General features: G+C 38.1%; 1 protein-coding gene across 2 annotated transcripts in view; it reads left to right on the forward strand.

The window, feature by feature from the left end:
• Nucleotides 1-15855, forward strand: part of CUL1 (cullin 1) — a 66156-nt gene that overhangs the window by 14327 nt on the left and 35974 nt on the right. For both annotated transcript variants that reach the window (XM_034638972.1, XM_002923770.4), the window contains exons 2-3: nucleotides 10004-10178; nucleotides 12262-12429. In XM_034638972.1, the coding sequence (XP_034494863.1) occupies nucleotides 10004-10178; nucleotides 12262-12429 (343 nt within the window). The remainder of the gene's footprint in view (nucleotides 1-10003; nucleotides 10179-12261; nucleotides 12430-15855) is intronic.

Here is a 15855-nt window from a genome sequence, read left to right on the forward strand (position 1 = left end):
TGTGAGGGTTCCAGTTTCTCTACATCCTGACCAACACTTGGTATGTTGTCTTGTTGATTCTAGCCATCCTCATGGGTAAGAAGTGTTACTCATTGTGGTTTTGATTTATGTTTCCCTGATGACTAAGGATGTGTCTTTTGGTGCTTAAAGAAATGTCAGTTAAGATCCTTTGCCCATTTTTTTTAATTGGGTTGTCTTTTTATTGAATTGTAAGGGTTTTTTATACTAAACACAAATACTTTGTCAGATATATGATTTATAAATATTTTCTCCCATTCTGTGGATTGACTTTTCATTTTCTTGATGATTCTTTGATGCAAAAGTTTTAAATGTTGATGAAGTCCAATTCATTATTTTTTTCCTTTGGTTGCTTATCCTTTTGTTATGTCTAAGAATCCCTCGTTCAATCCAAGGTCATGATTTAGTCATGTTTTCTTCTACGTGGTTTAGTGTTAGTACACCTTTAGTCTTTGTTCGGTTTTGAGTTTCTATGGTGTGAGGCTCAATGTCGAAAATTCATTCATTCGCATGTGCCTGTTTTAGTTTGACCCAGCAAAGTCGTTTAAAGGCCGTTTTCCCCCGTTTAAAGGTCTTGGCACCGTTGTTGAAAATCATTGTCCTCAGACACATGGGTTTATTTCTGGATTCTCTGTTCTGTTCCACTGATCTATAGGTCTATCCCTTGCCAGCACCTGTCTGTCTTGATGACTGCTGTTTGTAGAAAGTTTCGAAATCTTGAAGTATGAGTACTCCAACTATGTTTTTTCAAGATTGTTTTGGCTTTCCTTGCAATTCCATATGAATTTTAGAATCAGCTTGTCACTTCCTTCAAAGAAACCAGCTGGGATGCTGATGGGGATTGCATTGGATGTGTCCCTCAATTCAGGGAGTGTTGCCATGATGTCCTCCTACCTTTTCTAGTATAAGTATTTGAGGGTATAAATTTCTCAAAAGAATTTTTACCTCTGTTCCACGCATTTTGGTGTGTTTTATTTTCATTATTGCTTAGTTCAAAACATTTTATAATTTTCTTTGTTAACCTTTTTTGACTCTTAAATTACATAGAAATGTTTAGTGGGAAATGGGGTTTCCCAGGGCAGCTCATTTTTACTGATGTCTAATTCCATTTTGGTCAGAGAACAAACTCTGTATGCGATCAGTCCTTTAAAATGTATCAAGGGCCGTTTTAATGGCCCAGAAAATAGCCTATTTGATGAGCGTATCGTGGACTGTTAAAAAGGGTATGGATTCATTGGGTGTAGACTGGGGTGTGCTGGAGCAGGATTGTGTCAGCTTGTGGGAGAGGGTTGTGCACTTCTCTCCCGAGTCCCCGCTCAGTCATGTCATGTTAGTAGCTTGAAGTCGGCTGTGGTGGGAGTTATTGTGTCAAATTTTGTTTCATGTATTTTGAAGCTGTATTAGGAGAATATACATTTATGATTGTCTTTCTAATAAATTGACCCTTTTATTATTATGAAATGTCCCTCTTCCCTCTGCTAGTATTTCCTTGAAGTCTGTTTTGTCTGGTACTGTTACAAACTCTCTAGCCTTCTTATCCCTAGAGTTTGCATGATAATCTTTTCCCATCTGTTTACCTCATCCTCTGTGTGTCTTAAATTGTATCTCTTGTAACAGCATATAGAATGTTCCTGCTATTTGTCCCTTCCAATTATCCCTGTCTTTTGATGGAGGTTTTAGTCTATTTATTTTAAGTATTAATAGGTTGATTTTAGGTCTACCATTTTATTTTTTTCTGCTCTTTAAAAAATTTCTTTGTCCCTATTTTCCTCCCTCCTTTTGGGTTATTTGAAGTTGCTTAGAATTGCATTTTAATGTGTCTGTTGGCTTTTTAGCTGTTGCTCTGAGGCTGTGTGTATGTGTTACTGCTTTAGGGATTACAACATACTTTTTTCTTTTACCACAGTTGACTCTTGAATAACATGGGTTTGCACTATGTGGGTCAACTTACACTCAGATTTTTTTTCTATAAATACAGTATTTCAATGTAGTTTCTCTTTATGATTTTCTTTTCTCTAGCGTACTTATTGTAAGAATGTAGCATATAATACATGTAACATGCAAAGTGTGTGTTAATTGACTGTTTATGTTTTCAGTAAGGCTTCCAGTCAACAGTAGACTGTTAGAAGTTACCTTTGTGGGGAGTCAGAAGTTATATGTGGATTTTTGACTGCGTGGAGGGTCAGCACCCTTAACCCTCTCTTTCTTGAAGAGTGAACTATATTTAGAGTTAATATTGTAGGACGTCACGTCAGAGAATGTAGAAACCTTGTTAATTGTAGTATTACATCTTTGTTACATCTACATATGCTTTAAAACCCACAAGACGATATTATAAGTTTTTATTCTAAACCATCTTTTGTATTTTAAAGAATTAAGAAAAATAGTCTTTTATACTTACCAGGTATTTACTGTTTCTAATGCTTTTCATTCCTCTCTGAAGATCTAAGGTTCCATGTAGTATCAGTTCTCTTCCCTCTGGAATGCAAGTGTGTACTATGTGAAGTCTCTTAGTTTTATTTTATCAGAAAATACCTTTATTTTGCCTTCATTTTTGGAAAATGTTTTTACTGGAAAAAGAATTTTGGATTGATCGGTGTTTCTTTTTTCTTTCTTTCAGCATTTAAAGATGTTACTACTGTGTCTTCTGGCCTTTATTGTTTTTGATGAAAATCTAGTGGTAATTTAAATTCTTTTTTGGTATGTTACAAGTAACTTTTCCCTGTTGGCCTTTAAGACTTTTTCTCCCCTTTGGTTTTCAGCCGTTTATTTTTGTGTCTTTCTCCTTCAGAATTGATCATTTTTGTTGGTGTCTCTGCATGAGTCTTCTCTCCATTCTGCTCTCAGGCCCATCCAATGAATAATTTATTCTAGATAATATAACATTCAGTTCTAGAATTTTTTTCATAGTTCCTTTTTTTTTTTTTTTTGTTACCGCAGTTAGCGTTCATTTGTTATATACGTGTTTCCCTTTATCCTGATTATAGCTGTTGTGGGTGCTCTGCATTGTCTCCTAATTGCAACATTTGGGTTGTCTCCAGTTGGTCTTTTGATGATCTCTTCTCTTGAGAGTGGGTCTCATTTTCTTGTTTTGTTTTGTTATAACAAAATTGGATTGTGCCATTCCCTTCTTCCATGACTAGTATACCCTTCAATATAAACTTCTTTCGGTGNTGTCTCCAGTTGGTCTTTTGATGATCTCTTCTCTTGAGAGTGGGTCTCATTTTCTTGTTTTGTTTTGTTATATCAACAAAATTGGATTGTGCCATTCCCTTCTTCCATGACTAGTATACCCTTCAATATAAACTTCTTTCGGTTGTTCTCTGGTGTGTGCAGACAGTTGGTTTTATATTTCTTCCAGTTTGTAGTTGCTCTCTGCCAGAAATGCGGTTAGATACACTGGTACCAGCCACAGAACCAAGGTTAAAGTATAACTTAAAAGTTTTCATGTCGACTAACACCGGCTCCCTAGTGATGGGAGTATTGGGATGAAGGTGGATCAGAGGTAGGGGGTCGCATTGAGCTGTGTTTTCTTTCAGCAGGATTTCAGTAATTTCTGCAAAGGTTGATTGGTCAAAGAACAGTACAGGCATAGGATTTGAAGATACGTGCATGTCCGCCTGAACAAGTCACCTTCTAAATTGACAGTTAAGAGTGGTTGCTATGGTGAGTGGGGGAGGGGAACCATAGCACTCTTGGTTTTTATTGTAAGTTTTTCTGCATTCCTTATCTAACTTAGATATAAGTTGCTAGAAGAAAACTGAAATGTTAGCAGGCAGGAACCCTAACCACTACTATCAGTAGCCTCTGCTGACTGCTTTCCATGCCTGACTGGGCAGCGGGGAGGGTAATCCTAATTTGGGAACAAATGTGGAGTTAAATTCTGGGTAGAAACTTTAAAACAGCTTTTAAGAGGTTTTCTTTCCACTACAGTTGTGCCTTTTGGTTTGTTCTGTGAGGCCCAGATCCTTGCCTTGTGTCGAGGTCCTCTTTGAGGAGGTGAGGCTGGGAGGAAGGAAAAGTGGGGAGAGAGTGTGTTTTGAGTGCACACTGCCCTTTCCTCTGGAAAGAGTAGTTGGTGAAGAAGAAGAAGAAATTCTGTGCCTTAAAGGTTTTTTTTTAAACCCCAGCCCTGCTCTTCAGAAGGAATAGCTGTTAGAGTCCAAAGGGGCACCTGGCTGGCTCAGTTGGAAGAGCATGCGACTCTTGATCTCAGGGTCGCGAGTTCAGGCTCCACATTGGGTGGAGAGATTATTTAAATTAAAATAAAGTCCAAACAGATACATCACCTTTCATCTCCATGTCCAAAGGGACCAGACTAAGATGCTATTATTCTAAGTGGCTCTTTCATTTATTGGTGTCCTTTCAACATATTTTAATATCGGTCTGTGAATGTACCACAGTTCACTGATACTAGGTTTTTGAGGGTTGTTTTAAAATGCATCCTTGTGTGGGTGGCCTGGTACCATAGTTGGTCAGGTGTCAGTTGTGACACCGTGGTCATTACCTGCACCTGCGGACTTGGCTGCACCCTGTTCTGTCAGCAAACCAGTATGGACCTTCTGAAGAATCGGCCCTGAAAAAACCTTTTAAGAATTTTTTTAAAATTTTATTTATTTGAGAGAGAAGGGAGAGAGCTCAAGCAGGGGGAGGGAGAAGCAGACTCCCCACTGAGCAGGGAGCCCAACATGGGGCTCGATCCCACGACCCTGGGAGCATGACCTGAGCCAAAGGCAGACGCTCACGTCCGACTGAGCCACCCAGGCGCCCCTGAAGAAAAACTTTTAATATCAAGCAAGCTTAGGACCAAAACTTATAAAATGGGTGGGAGCAGACAAGAAGGAAATCCTTGGTTCCTCTGTGGACAGCTCTTCAGCAGTGCTCACACAATCAGTGAGCCAGAGGACGGTGGTAGGTGGAAAACACCTCCTTAACAAGGGTCCTAAAGGTGCAGCAGAGTGAGACTGTGTAAAACCTTTTAGGAATGTCTCAGACGATTCATTTAACTTTTCTTTACTTACAAAGAGTGTTAGGAGAAATGTCTAAACAGCTAATCTTTAAGTAAGTGAATATGAAAATTCCATCTAAGAATGTCATATTTTCATTGACAGCATTTTCTTAGTGGTACTTAAAAGTAATGATACATATTATGATTGGTGTCTTAGATGAAATTTGGTAAATACGTTGCAGTTTTTATGACCACTCTGTATTCTGTGACATTGTTAAAAGCTGCGTACTATATCCTCAGTTGAATCCAGCAGTGTATTTAACTAATTCCCTGTGTTTGCCAAGTAGATATTTACAAGGTTTTTGCCATCATGAGCAATGCTGTGATAGTTTACTAGCTAAGTATTTTTATACTTCCGTGATAATTTCCCCGTGATAAATGCTTATGAGTATAATTGTTGTATAAAAAGGAATGCACTTTAAGGTTTTTTAATATTTCCAAATTTTATTATGGAAAAATCCTAATTGTGTATGCTCTGAAGCTCCCATTTTCCTGCACTTTAGCTGTCATTGAGCTTAATTGTTTTTTTTAAAGACCTTTGTTAATAGCTGGAGATGCATATATTGCCATGAAGCAGAAGTCAGTCTGAACAAGGTAACAACCTAAGAAATTTCGTGGAGGGGTGCCTGGGTGGCTCAGTTGGTTAAGTGTCTGTCTTCATGTGGGGTCATGATCCCAGGGTCTTGGGATCCAGCCCCACCTCGGCCTTTGGCTCAGCAGGGAGCCTGCTTCTCCCTCTCTCTCTGCCTGCTGCTCCCCCTGCTTGTGCTCTCATGAGTGAGCTCTCTCTCTCTCTCTCTCTCTCTCAGGTGAATGGATGGAATCTTAGAAAAGAAAAAGAAAACTCCTTGGAACCAAACACCTAGAACTGGTGCTAGGTCAAAATTAGATGCATCTGTGTGGCTGTATGAGGATTTGGGCGCCGGCCAGGGGTCGGGGGATGGAAAACAGAGGCCACACTGAAAAGGAGGCAAAGCCTTGTATCTGGGCAAGGAGGGGTGAAGCTGCTAGTTCCATGGAAATCTTCAGTGACAAGGTGAACTGGAAAAGTAACAGACTCACTCTGCCACATAGGCAACTAGAAAGTTGTTTTGAGCCAAGTTCTGGATGTGAGGGGAGTGGGGAAGGTCTGTCTTGAGAACTTGTTACCTTGGGTTTGTTTGGGGTTTGAGTTTGTATTACCGGCGTTTGGAGGGGATTTCCCCAAGCTGGGAACCTAATGTGAGGGCCCCACTAAAAAATAAAGTTACAGAGCAGAGGAGAGATTCCACGAGAACAAATCACATAGAACAAGCAGCAGACTGAGAGCCCCAAGAACGTCAAACCAAAGGATCTTTAGAGGGTGCCTCTAAGTATGTGAAAAACTGTGACATAAAATAATCAAAAATACAAAGGAACAAAACAGGAGAAATAAGACTTTAAAAAGAAACTGGTGGGGGGAAACCCAGAAAATTCCACAGATGTAAAATAAAATATTTAAACAGCAAATTTGACACAGATTCTTTCAGAATCACTTAACTAGATGGAAAATCAAGAAAAACTAGAAAGTTTGAGCAAAGACAAGTGATGGAACAGAACTGAAGATACGAATTGAGGTATGGAAGGCGACATGAAAATTTTTGACAAATGTGTATTAGAAAATATGGGAACAAATATTTGAAGAGATGGCAATCCAAGAATTTTCCAGAACTGGTGAAAGGCAAGGTATGCATGTCAAATTTCAAGATAACCAAATAAAGTGCATTAACTCCAGAATAATGTAAAAACTACACCAGAATAAGGAATCCATCAATCCAATAGAAAGAAAAGAAAACAGAAAATACAAACAAAAAAACAAGACGGTAAAAATTAACCCAAATAGCAATGTATAAAGCAGTATGTAATAGTATATTTATATTTTAGTTTTATATAAAATCAGACTTATCCATCACAGACTGTCAGGCTCCCACCTTTTTTTTTTTCCCCCAAGAGTGCATTTTGGTGTGGTTTGCAATAGACACACCAAGGCACAGAGATGTAAAAGTTGCAAATAAAGAAGTGGAACAAGTATATTTGAGGTAAATTCTAACCAGAGATAGGAATAACCATACTGACATCTGATCTTCTAAGGCACTGCTGTGAAGAGTAAACGCGGTTACCTCCTAGCGATAAAAAGAACAAGTAATCAGTGATATTATTCAAAGTTTGTATACTTGTTACTGGCCTCAAAATATATGACAGATACTTTGGAGACATATAAGAGAAACTGGTAAATCTAGAATTAGGAAGATGTCCTTTAAAAAAATTCTCAGTAATTAATAAACAGACAAATCACTGAGATTTGAAAAACGGAATTGACCGTCTTGCTATAATGGTTCCTTGTATCCAACAGAGAATAAACATTCTTTTCAAGCACATGTAAAGAAAATCACATTCATTTTAAAGAAACTATCAAAGAAATAACATTCTCTGATTAATTCCAAAATGAAATTAAGGTGTTTTTTTTTTCCAAAAAGTGAAAAAAAGTCACTTTGGAAATCTAAAAAATCCTAAATAACTCTTACAAGAATTAGTAATAGAAAAGAGAAAATAAAACTAAACAATAAGGAAAACCCATACATATCAGACTAGGTGATGAGAAGAAGAAAATCTATAGTTTTAAATGCTCATATTAAAAAGAACAAAGTTTACAAAGCTAACAGACCAAAATAAGGGTTTCAAGATAATAATATAAAGAAGTACATTAAAAAGAAACGAAACAAAATAGAGTAATAAAAATGAACCCCAAACTGGTTTTCTGCACGATTAATCATAAAAACATTTAAAATAAATACATCATAGAACAGGTTTTTTAAAAGAGAAGACAGGACAACTATGCAATATAGTTGAAAACTTCACTGAAATGGACAGTTTTCTAGAAGCAGCAATATCTAGAGTGGGGAAAGGGTAGATCCTGTCATACATGGTTTGCATATCCATGCAGAGAAATTAAAAATTATATTTCTTTCTCAGGCACAGTTTTACTTTAGATAGATTAGAAATTTCAGTGCGAAATCAGATGTAGAAGAAAATGCACGAGTACTAACGCCTTAGCAGAGAAGAGGATTTCCTAAGTAGGAGTCAAAGCATAAGCCATAAGAGAAAATTTATCCAATTGAGAATTTCTCTTCATATGGTGCTTTCCATTTAAAAAAAAAAAAAAAAGGCCACAATCTATAAGAAGATACTAACTGGACTACATAATTGATAAAGCAGGGGTTTTCACAGTAAACTGCCAAGTTAAAGAGCTCAGCATTTGTCCATCTGTAATACTACGTGCTTACGTTTTTAAAGATGTTTTTCAGGCAAAATTCACATACTGCAAACTACACAGATCTTAAAGGGATGGTTTGAATTTGTTGACAGATGTATATGCCTAGGTAAATGGTGTCCTACTCGAGATACAGAGAGTTCCCTGGAGCCCCTGATAGTCCGTCGTCTTTGCCCTCCAAGAAAGAAGAAATCACTCCTTGTTTCTGTCAATGGATGAGTTTTGCCTGTTTGAGAACCTCCTATAAATGCAACCATACATCTCTGGCTTTTTCCCTTTAGAATGTTTTTAAGACTGATTCATGATAGGCGTATCAGCAGTTCACTCTTTAAACGGCTGAGTAGTGTTCTACTCCATGCGTCTACCGCCATTTGTATAGGAAGCTGCCAGGTTTTTCCAAAGTGATTGTATCATGTTATACTCTCATCAGTGCCTGCGCAAACTCTGTTTTTGAAAAGATGATGAAGGACAGGACAGAGAATATACAGGAGAGAAAATGAAAATGATAAACTCCTAAGCTGCTTAGTCTCCCTGTAATCAGACAAATGCTGATGAAAGCCGTGATGAGCCACGATTGGGATGTAGGCAGTGAAATGTGTGCACTGCTGGTGGCTGCCCAGTGACTCATTGAGCACATCCAACAAGGTGGAGTCAAGTGAATGGGGGCCCTCTCCTGCCCATTGTGTACTGTGAGAAACTCAAACATGGATGTGAGGGAACTTGCTAGTACCGTTCTCCGTAGCTTTGTGTGTAAGTGCCCCAGATTAGAACCCACCAAGTGATCATTGGTAGGGTCCATCAACAAGAAGATGGGTAATTTCTTGTGGATCTGTACTGTATCTAACATGTGAGTACAGACAGAATCGTAATTTTGTGTATAGTTTCACAGCAAGCTATGGAGACATTCACGGGAATGCTATGCACCAAATCATGGGGCTCTTTGCCCCCGGGGAAAGCGGAAGGAGGAGTGGCATTAGGGAGGAGTACGAGGCAGATCTGTTGCAAAATCTGTCCTATTTAATTTCCTAAAAAGTTGAGGTGTGACGTAGGTGGAATGAGACAAGCGTGGGAATACGAGATTTGTCCAAACTGGATCATGAGTTTATGAGAGTTCATCGTGTGTTAAAATCTGCCATTCTTGTACATTTGAAACATTTAATAAAATGATTCATTGTTTTAAGGTATAGTTCTTTGATTACTATTGAGGTTGAAGATTCTTTTTTGTTTCAGACTTTTGGCCATTAATATGTATTTCTTTCAGCTTTGCGATTTTCTGTTGGTATACTCTGCCCATGTTCCTGTGGAGGTTAACTTTTTCACATTGTTTTTAATTATTTTAATTGATTAAAGATAGTAACTCATTGAAGATATCTTTTCCTGAAGTATTTTCAAAATTTCAGATTAAGTGCTTTCATGACTTTGCTTAGAAAAGCCTTCCCCAGGGGCGCCTGGGTGGCTCAGTCGTTAAGCGTCTGCCTTCGGCTCCCCGGCGTTATGGGATCGAGCCCTGCATCAGGCTCCTCTGCTGTGAGCCTGCTTCTTCCTCTCCCACTCTCCCTGCTTGTGTTCCCTCGCTGGCTGTCTCTATCTCTGTTGAATAAATAAATAAAATCTTAAAAAAAAATATTTCAGTATTAATCACTGTTGACATTGATAATACCTGTTGATTTCCTTAACTTTTCTCCAAGTCATGTTTATAACTACTGCACGAGTGTTCATCAGTCAAACCAAGCCCGAGGGGCTGGCGTCCCTCCTTCCAAATCGAAAAAGGGACAGACGCCTGGGGGAGCTCAGTTTGTTGGCTTGGAATTATACAAACGACTTAAAGAATTTTTGAAGAATTACTTGACAAATCTTCTTAAGGTAAGATATTTGAACACATATGGCTGACTCTTTATAATAGAACGTAAAAAAATAGTAGTGAAATGATGATTGTAACGTGACTGAATGCTCAGTCTTGTTTCCGGCATTGATGTGTGTGTGAAGATATTTTGCTATTGCTTAGTCTTTTACCTATTGTGAAGATGAAACTTCCATAAGCCCTTTTCTGTTTTTTTAATTTGTTAATGAGAAGTTTTTGATAGCTGTACCATATACTAGTACTTTCCTTAAATTACTAACCATTTCATATTTGGTTGTTAAAAATTGATGAATCTTTTAATTTCAAGCATTTAATTATGAATTCAGGTGACCGATGTTGTATTTTGAACCCAGTGTGTTGTTTTGTATATAAATGTATACATGATCGCAAGGTTATCTAACCTTTGGAAATCACATTTTTCCAATGTGACCTTGCCTTTTACACATGGTCGTGTAGCATATTTCAGAACTATAATGAAATCGTGCCCTTGGCTAGGATGGGTTTCTCTACGGACATCCATGGCCTTCCAGTGTGGGTTCCTCCTGCTCTGAGCCGTTGCTCAGGCAGCGATGGTGGTTTTTTTCCCTTCATCTTCTGCCGTCTCCATCCTTTGTAACAAAGGGGGTGTGATACCTTCCATCCAGCCGCAGGATGGGCAAGTGGCTCCTTCCTCTTGTGCTGCCCGTAACACATAGAGTGAGTGAAGATATCTATACCTTCTACCCTGGGAAATTTGTGCTCTGTGTATATCCTTTAAAGACACTTTTATTTACACAGATAATAAGCAAAAATTTCGGCATGCTTCAAAATGGTTTTTCTTAATATATTTTACAAGGTAATTGGAAACTTAGTATAATTCTAACAGACCATAGTTGGCTGACCACAAATTGTGACTAAAATGTTCACGTTCCCTAAACAGTGTTCTCATGTTTTGCCGAACCCACTGCGTCCTTATTTTTATTCACAACGCTGTTAAGTGAACACTGGAATTAATTATTCTTCAGCATTAAAGCAAGGAACAGTAGTATATTGTGTTGTGTGAAAGTATTGGTAGCTGTGCTGTATCGGTGATCTCTTTTTACAAAAAGGTCGAATACTATAATCCAGAGTGGCTTAGCTTTACATTTTATAGTTCATTTCTTATTTAAATTTAAATGAACAAAAATGTGGTTGTATCAAGGTATGGTCAGGTTTTTACGAGGCTTGTTGGATCACTTGTGTACCACGTATTTGTGGAACTTCACTTCTTAGTCTGGTGGAAGACTCAGAGGCTGAGCGAAGGGGGCATCTTGCCCGGGGCCTTAGTTCCCAGCGGGGCTGCCTCCCTCTTGCTTCATGTCTGGTGCTTTTCTGCCACAGGATTGATCAGGGACGCTGCAGTGGAACCTGCAGTTTTTAAAGGGTAGGCTTTACTTTGTGGCTGTCATTAATGCCTGAGAAAAAATGTCAAGTTGGTCCTTCACACAAAAATTTGTGGTTTAAATTGTGGAAAACTTGGTAAAAATAATCTTGATAAATACATATTTTTCCCTTGAGGTCTTAATACAGAAGAAGAAATATTGCACCATTGTACTTATTATTATAGAAATGTAACAGATTACCACAAAAACTATACATTTATCATTTTTAGATAAACTTAATGAAGGAAAAGATGCATTAAAAAAATCAAATAGTATTGGCCCTGTGGTCATAGGACATTTTAAGTTTAAATAGAAAATATCAAAAATAGGGATGATTTTGAAGTAAATTCCTTCTTGTTAATAAAAACACATTGCTCTCATTCTAAAGGTTCACAGTTCTTTAAAAATAAATAAATAAAAGTTCCAGGTTCTTTGTATGAGTGTATATGCATATTTAATGCCACCATGAAAAAGTTGCAGTTTGAAAAAATTTTATTAAATTTCTCTGTTTATTCTGATTCTGCCAAGCTAAATTCTGCTGAGAATTGGTATTAATGAGCATGTTTTTGTATACGAAATGAAAAGCTCATCTAAAACCAAACACATCAGTATGTTTTAGTGCAGTAGACTTGTTTTAGTTAATTTTTATCTTTATCATGGGACAAATTAGTTAACTTGTTTTTAGGATGGAGAAGATTTGATGGATGAGAGTGTCCTGAAGTTCTACACTCAACAGTGGGAGGATTATCGATTTTCAAGCAAAGTGCTGAATGGAATTTGTGCCTACCTCAATAGACATTGGGTTCGCCGTGAATGTGACGAGGGACGAAAAGGAATCTATGAGATCTATTCTGTAAGATATATATATTTTTTTAAACACCTTTCAGTTGTGTATTTTCTTAGTGATTCCTCATCCTGTCAGTGGGGGAATCTAGGCAAATACGAAGCTATTTTCAGAATAGTAGGCTAATTGCTTTTCTTTATCAGTAAATGACCCTTAAATATCTTGTGGCAGGAAAGGGGAAGGATGAATAAATTAGAGTTCTAAAATACAACCTCCACACTTGTGCACTGACTGATAACAAGTTTCTTCTGCAGTTACTTGGCCAGCCATCTGGTTGAGCCTGGAACCGTCTCAGTTTTAGAGCTGGACATCCCATGCGATGGCCACGTCCGGCAAATGCAGCCCCCGGCCTGAGACCAGACCTCACGGCTCAGCCCTCATGCTCTTGTGGCTTGGGAAACTGTTCTAGGAAAGGACTGTGCCGTGAGATGTCCTCCTACCCTCTCACTTGACAAAATAATATGATAAGTGACAGAGAAGAAAATTGAGGGGTTCTTTTAGACCCCATGGAAGTAGATTTTAAAAAGGTGAAGTTTGAGTGATTAAATCATCTTCATTAATATGTTTCTTCAGTCAGGGAAGCTTGTTCTAGGCCCATTGGTTTCCAGAGTGTGTCCCCAAACCCGCCACATCGTGGACACGTGGGAGCTTGTTAGAAATGCAGGTGACTGGGGCCCAGCAGTGTGTGGTAGTAAGCCCTCGAGCTGGGTCTGATATGCAGTCAGGTTGGAGCACCGATGCCATAACGCAGTGAAGGGGAGGACTCAGCCACAGAACGGCCTCTGTGTTCAGTACAGGCTGTCAGATGCACAGACTGTACTCTCCTTGAACCAGTGGTGTGAAAATGTCAAGTTCTGCATAATGAGATTCTCTCCATATCCAAGAATGTTGGTATAATAACATTTATAATAGCATTTACAAATGCTTTTTTTTTTCTTTTTAAGATTTTATTTATTTATTTAATTAATTTATTTATTTATTTATTTTTATTTATTTATTTGACAGAGACAGCCAGCAAGAGAGGGAACACAGGCAGGGAGATTGGGAGAGGAAGAAGTAGGCTCCCAGCAGAGGAGCCTGATGCGGGGCTTGATCCCATAACGACGGGGTCACACCCTCAGCAGAAGGCAGACGCTTAATGACTGAGCCACCCAGGCGCCCCTACAAATGCTTTCTTGATACTGAAAGTTGTCAGTGTAGGAATCAGCATGATTTGGGTTGATTTCTTTTTGGATGCCACCTTGACCTGAAACACCACGCGTACCATACAATAACATCACAGACTCCTAAAAAGTCATTATAATTTAACATTTTGTGTTCTGTATTCAAGAACAATGAAAGAAAATAGAAGTACAAGTATACCTCAAGATTTGACTACTTCTATTTTTTCCTTTATTTTGAAAATTCACACTCTCTACATCCTTAAATCCTGTAGTTACCATTTAGAAATATGCGGCCATACATTTTAGCAGAGGTCAATTTAATATCCCTGTCTAGAAACAGAATTTCCTCTGTGTGCTCTTCCAGTGAACCTGATGAATTCATTTGAAGTTCAAGCATCAATCGACACAGTGGAATAGTTGGGCACAGTGATCTCTTACTGTATTTTCCAGAAGTTCCAGGGGGTGGGGATGACTCGTCAAGAAATATAGCTTTAGGGGCTCCTGGGTGGCTCACCCGTTAAGCGTCTGCCTTCAGCTCAGGTCATGATCCCAGGGTCCTGGGATCGAGTCCCTGCTTGGCGGGAAGCCTGCTTCTCCCTCTCCCACTCCCCTTGCTTGTGTTCCCTCTCTCACTGTCTCTGTCAAATAAATAAATAAAATCTTTAAATTAAAAAAATATATATAGTTTTACTTTTTTCCTAATAATTCTTTCTTCCTTTTTAATTATGGAAAGTCGTTTTCCTTTCATGTCCACCGGAGGGCATAAATTAATTTCCTTATTGATACATTAAAGTGATTGGGCAGGATTTTTTTCCCCCTGACTCTGTTCCTCTGAACCCTGTCTGGTGTACCTTTGGCCCTTCTTTCTTATCTTGCCAACTCTTCTTCCTTTCTTCCTTCAAAGTGACAAATTATCCAGAGTCAATTTAGAGCTGTCTAAGGCTGTCTTAGTTTAAAAAAAATGTTTGGAAAAAAGTTATTTTGGAAAGTGTAGTGTGTCTTTACTAGAAGTTCATGGCCATGGCATTACATTTTCCCTCCTGCCTCCCTCCTACATTAAAGAAGTCTGAAGAACAACGACAGAGAATTTACACAGGGAAAATGTATTTTCAAAACAGTTGCCCCGGGGTTGCATTTCTCCTGAAAAATGAGGCTCTTCGTTTTCAGATCTTTTTAGATATCATAGTTTCTAATTTTGAAATCTTATTTTCATGCTATTACACAAGTATGTATTGTCCATACTTTATTAAAAATAGTTTTCTCTTAGAATGAAATCTTGCCACTGGCAACAACATGGATGGATGTGAAGAGTATTATGTGAAGCAAAATAAGAGTAAGATAAACACCATATGATCTCATTCATATGTGGAATTTAAGCAACAAACAAACCAAGAAAAAGAGACAAACCAAAAACCAGACTTTTAACTGTAGAGAACAAGCTGATGGTTACCAGAGGGGAGGTGGGTGGGAGCACGGGGGAAAATAGGGGGTGAGGTTTAAGAAGTGCGCTCATCCCGACAAGCAGTGAGTAATGTGTAGAATTGTTGGACACCTGAAACCAATATAGCTCTGTTAACTATCCTGGAATTAACATTTTTCTAAATAATAAATTAATTAAAAAATAGTTTTCTCTTAAGTATTGCTTTCATATTGTCTTTTTTTGTGTGGTAGAAATATCACTCAGTGAAAGATCATTATGTTACATATAATCTTTTCTGAAATATAGATCTTACATAAACCCAGCTTTATCTGTGGTTAAACTTGGGAAAAATAAGACTGAAAGCATTTATGTTTAAGTGAGTTCCTCAACAGTTTGTATTGAGTACTGAATTGTTGTAAATTGAATTTTACTCTGAAAAATACCTCTCTTAAACAGCTTAAAAATCATGGACAAATTATAACATTTCTCTTGGGGGGGTCATTTTTATAGTGATTTTCTGGCATGACCTCTGTGGGAAGTTTTTAAAACTTTTAGAAATGCATCAAAGACCCCCCCACACACACAAATACAAGTAAAATGGGAAATCTGAGGAGTTTTTGTATAGTAAAATGCATCTATGTAAAGTGTCCGTTTTGGTGCATTTACAATTGTATGCATCCATGTAACATAGACCACCACAATTAAGATACAGAACTTGCTAAATTTTGATTGTCTGTTACTTACTTTACTATTAGGAAACTCTGATAAATGGAATTATCTTCATTAAGTGTGTTAGGTCAGAAATTAAATTTGGGCCAGGGAACTGTGTTAGAGGTTGAATCCACTGTTGTC

This window comes from Ailuropoda melanoleuca, chromosome 1, assembly GCF_002007445.2.
Source record: "Ailuropoda melanoleuca isolate Jingjing chromosome 1, ASM200744v2, whole genome shotgun sequence".
NCBI classification, from domain to species: domain Eukaryota; kingdom Metazoa; phylum Chordata; class Mammalia; order Carnivora; family Ursidae; genus Ailuropoda; species Ailuropoda melanoleuca.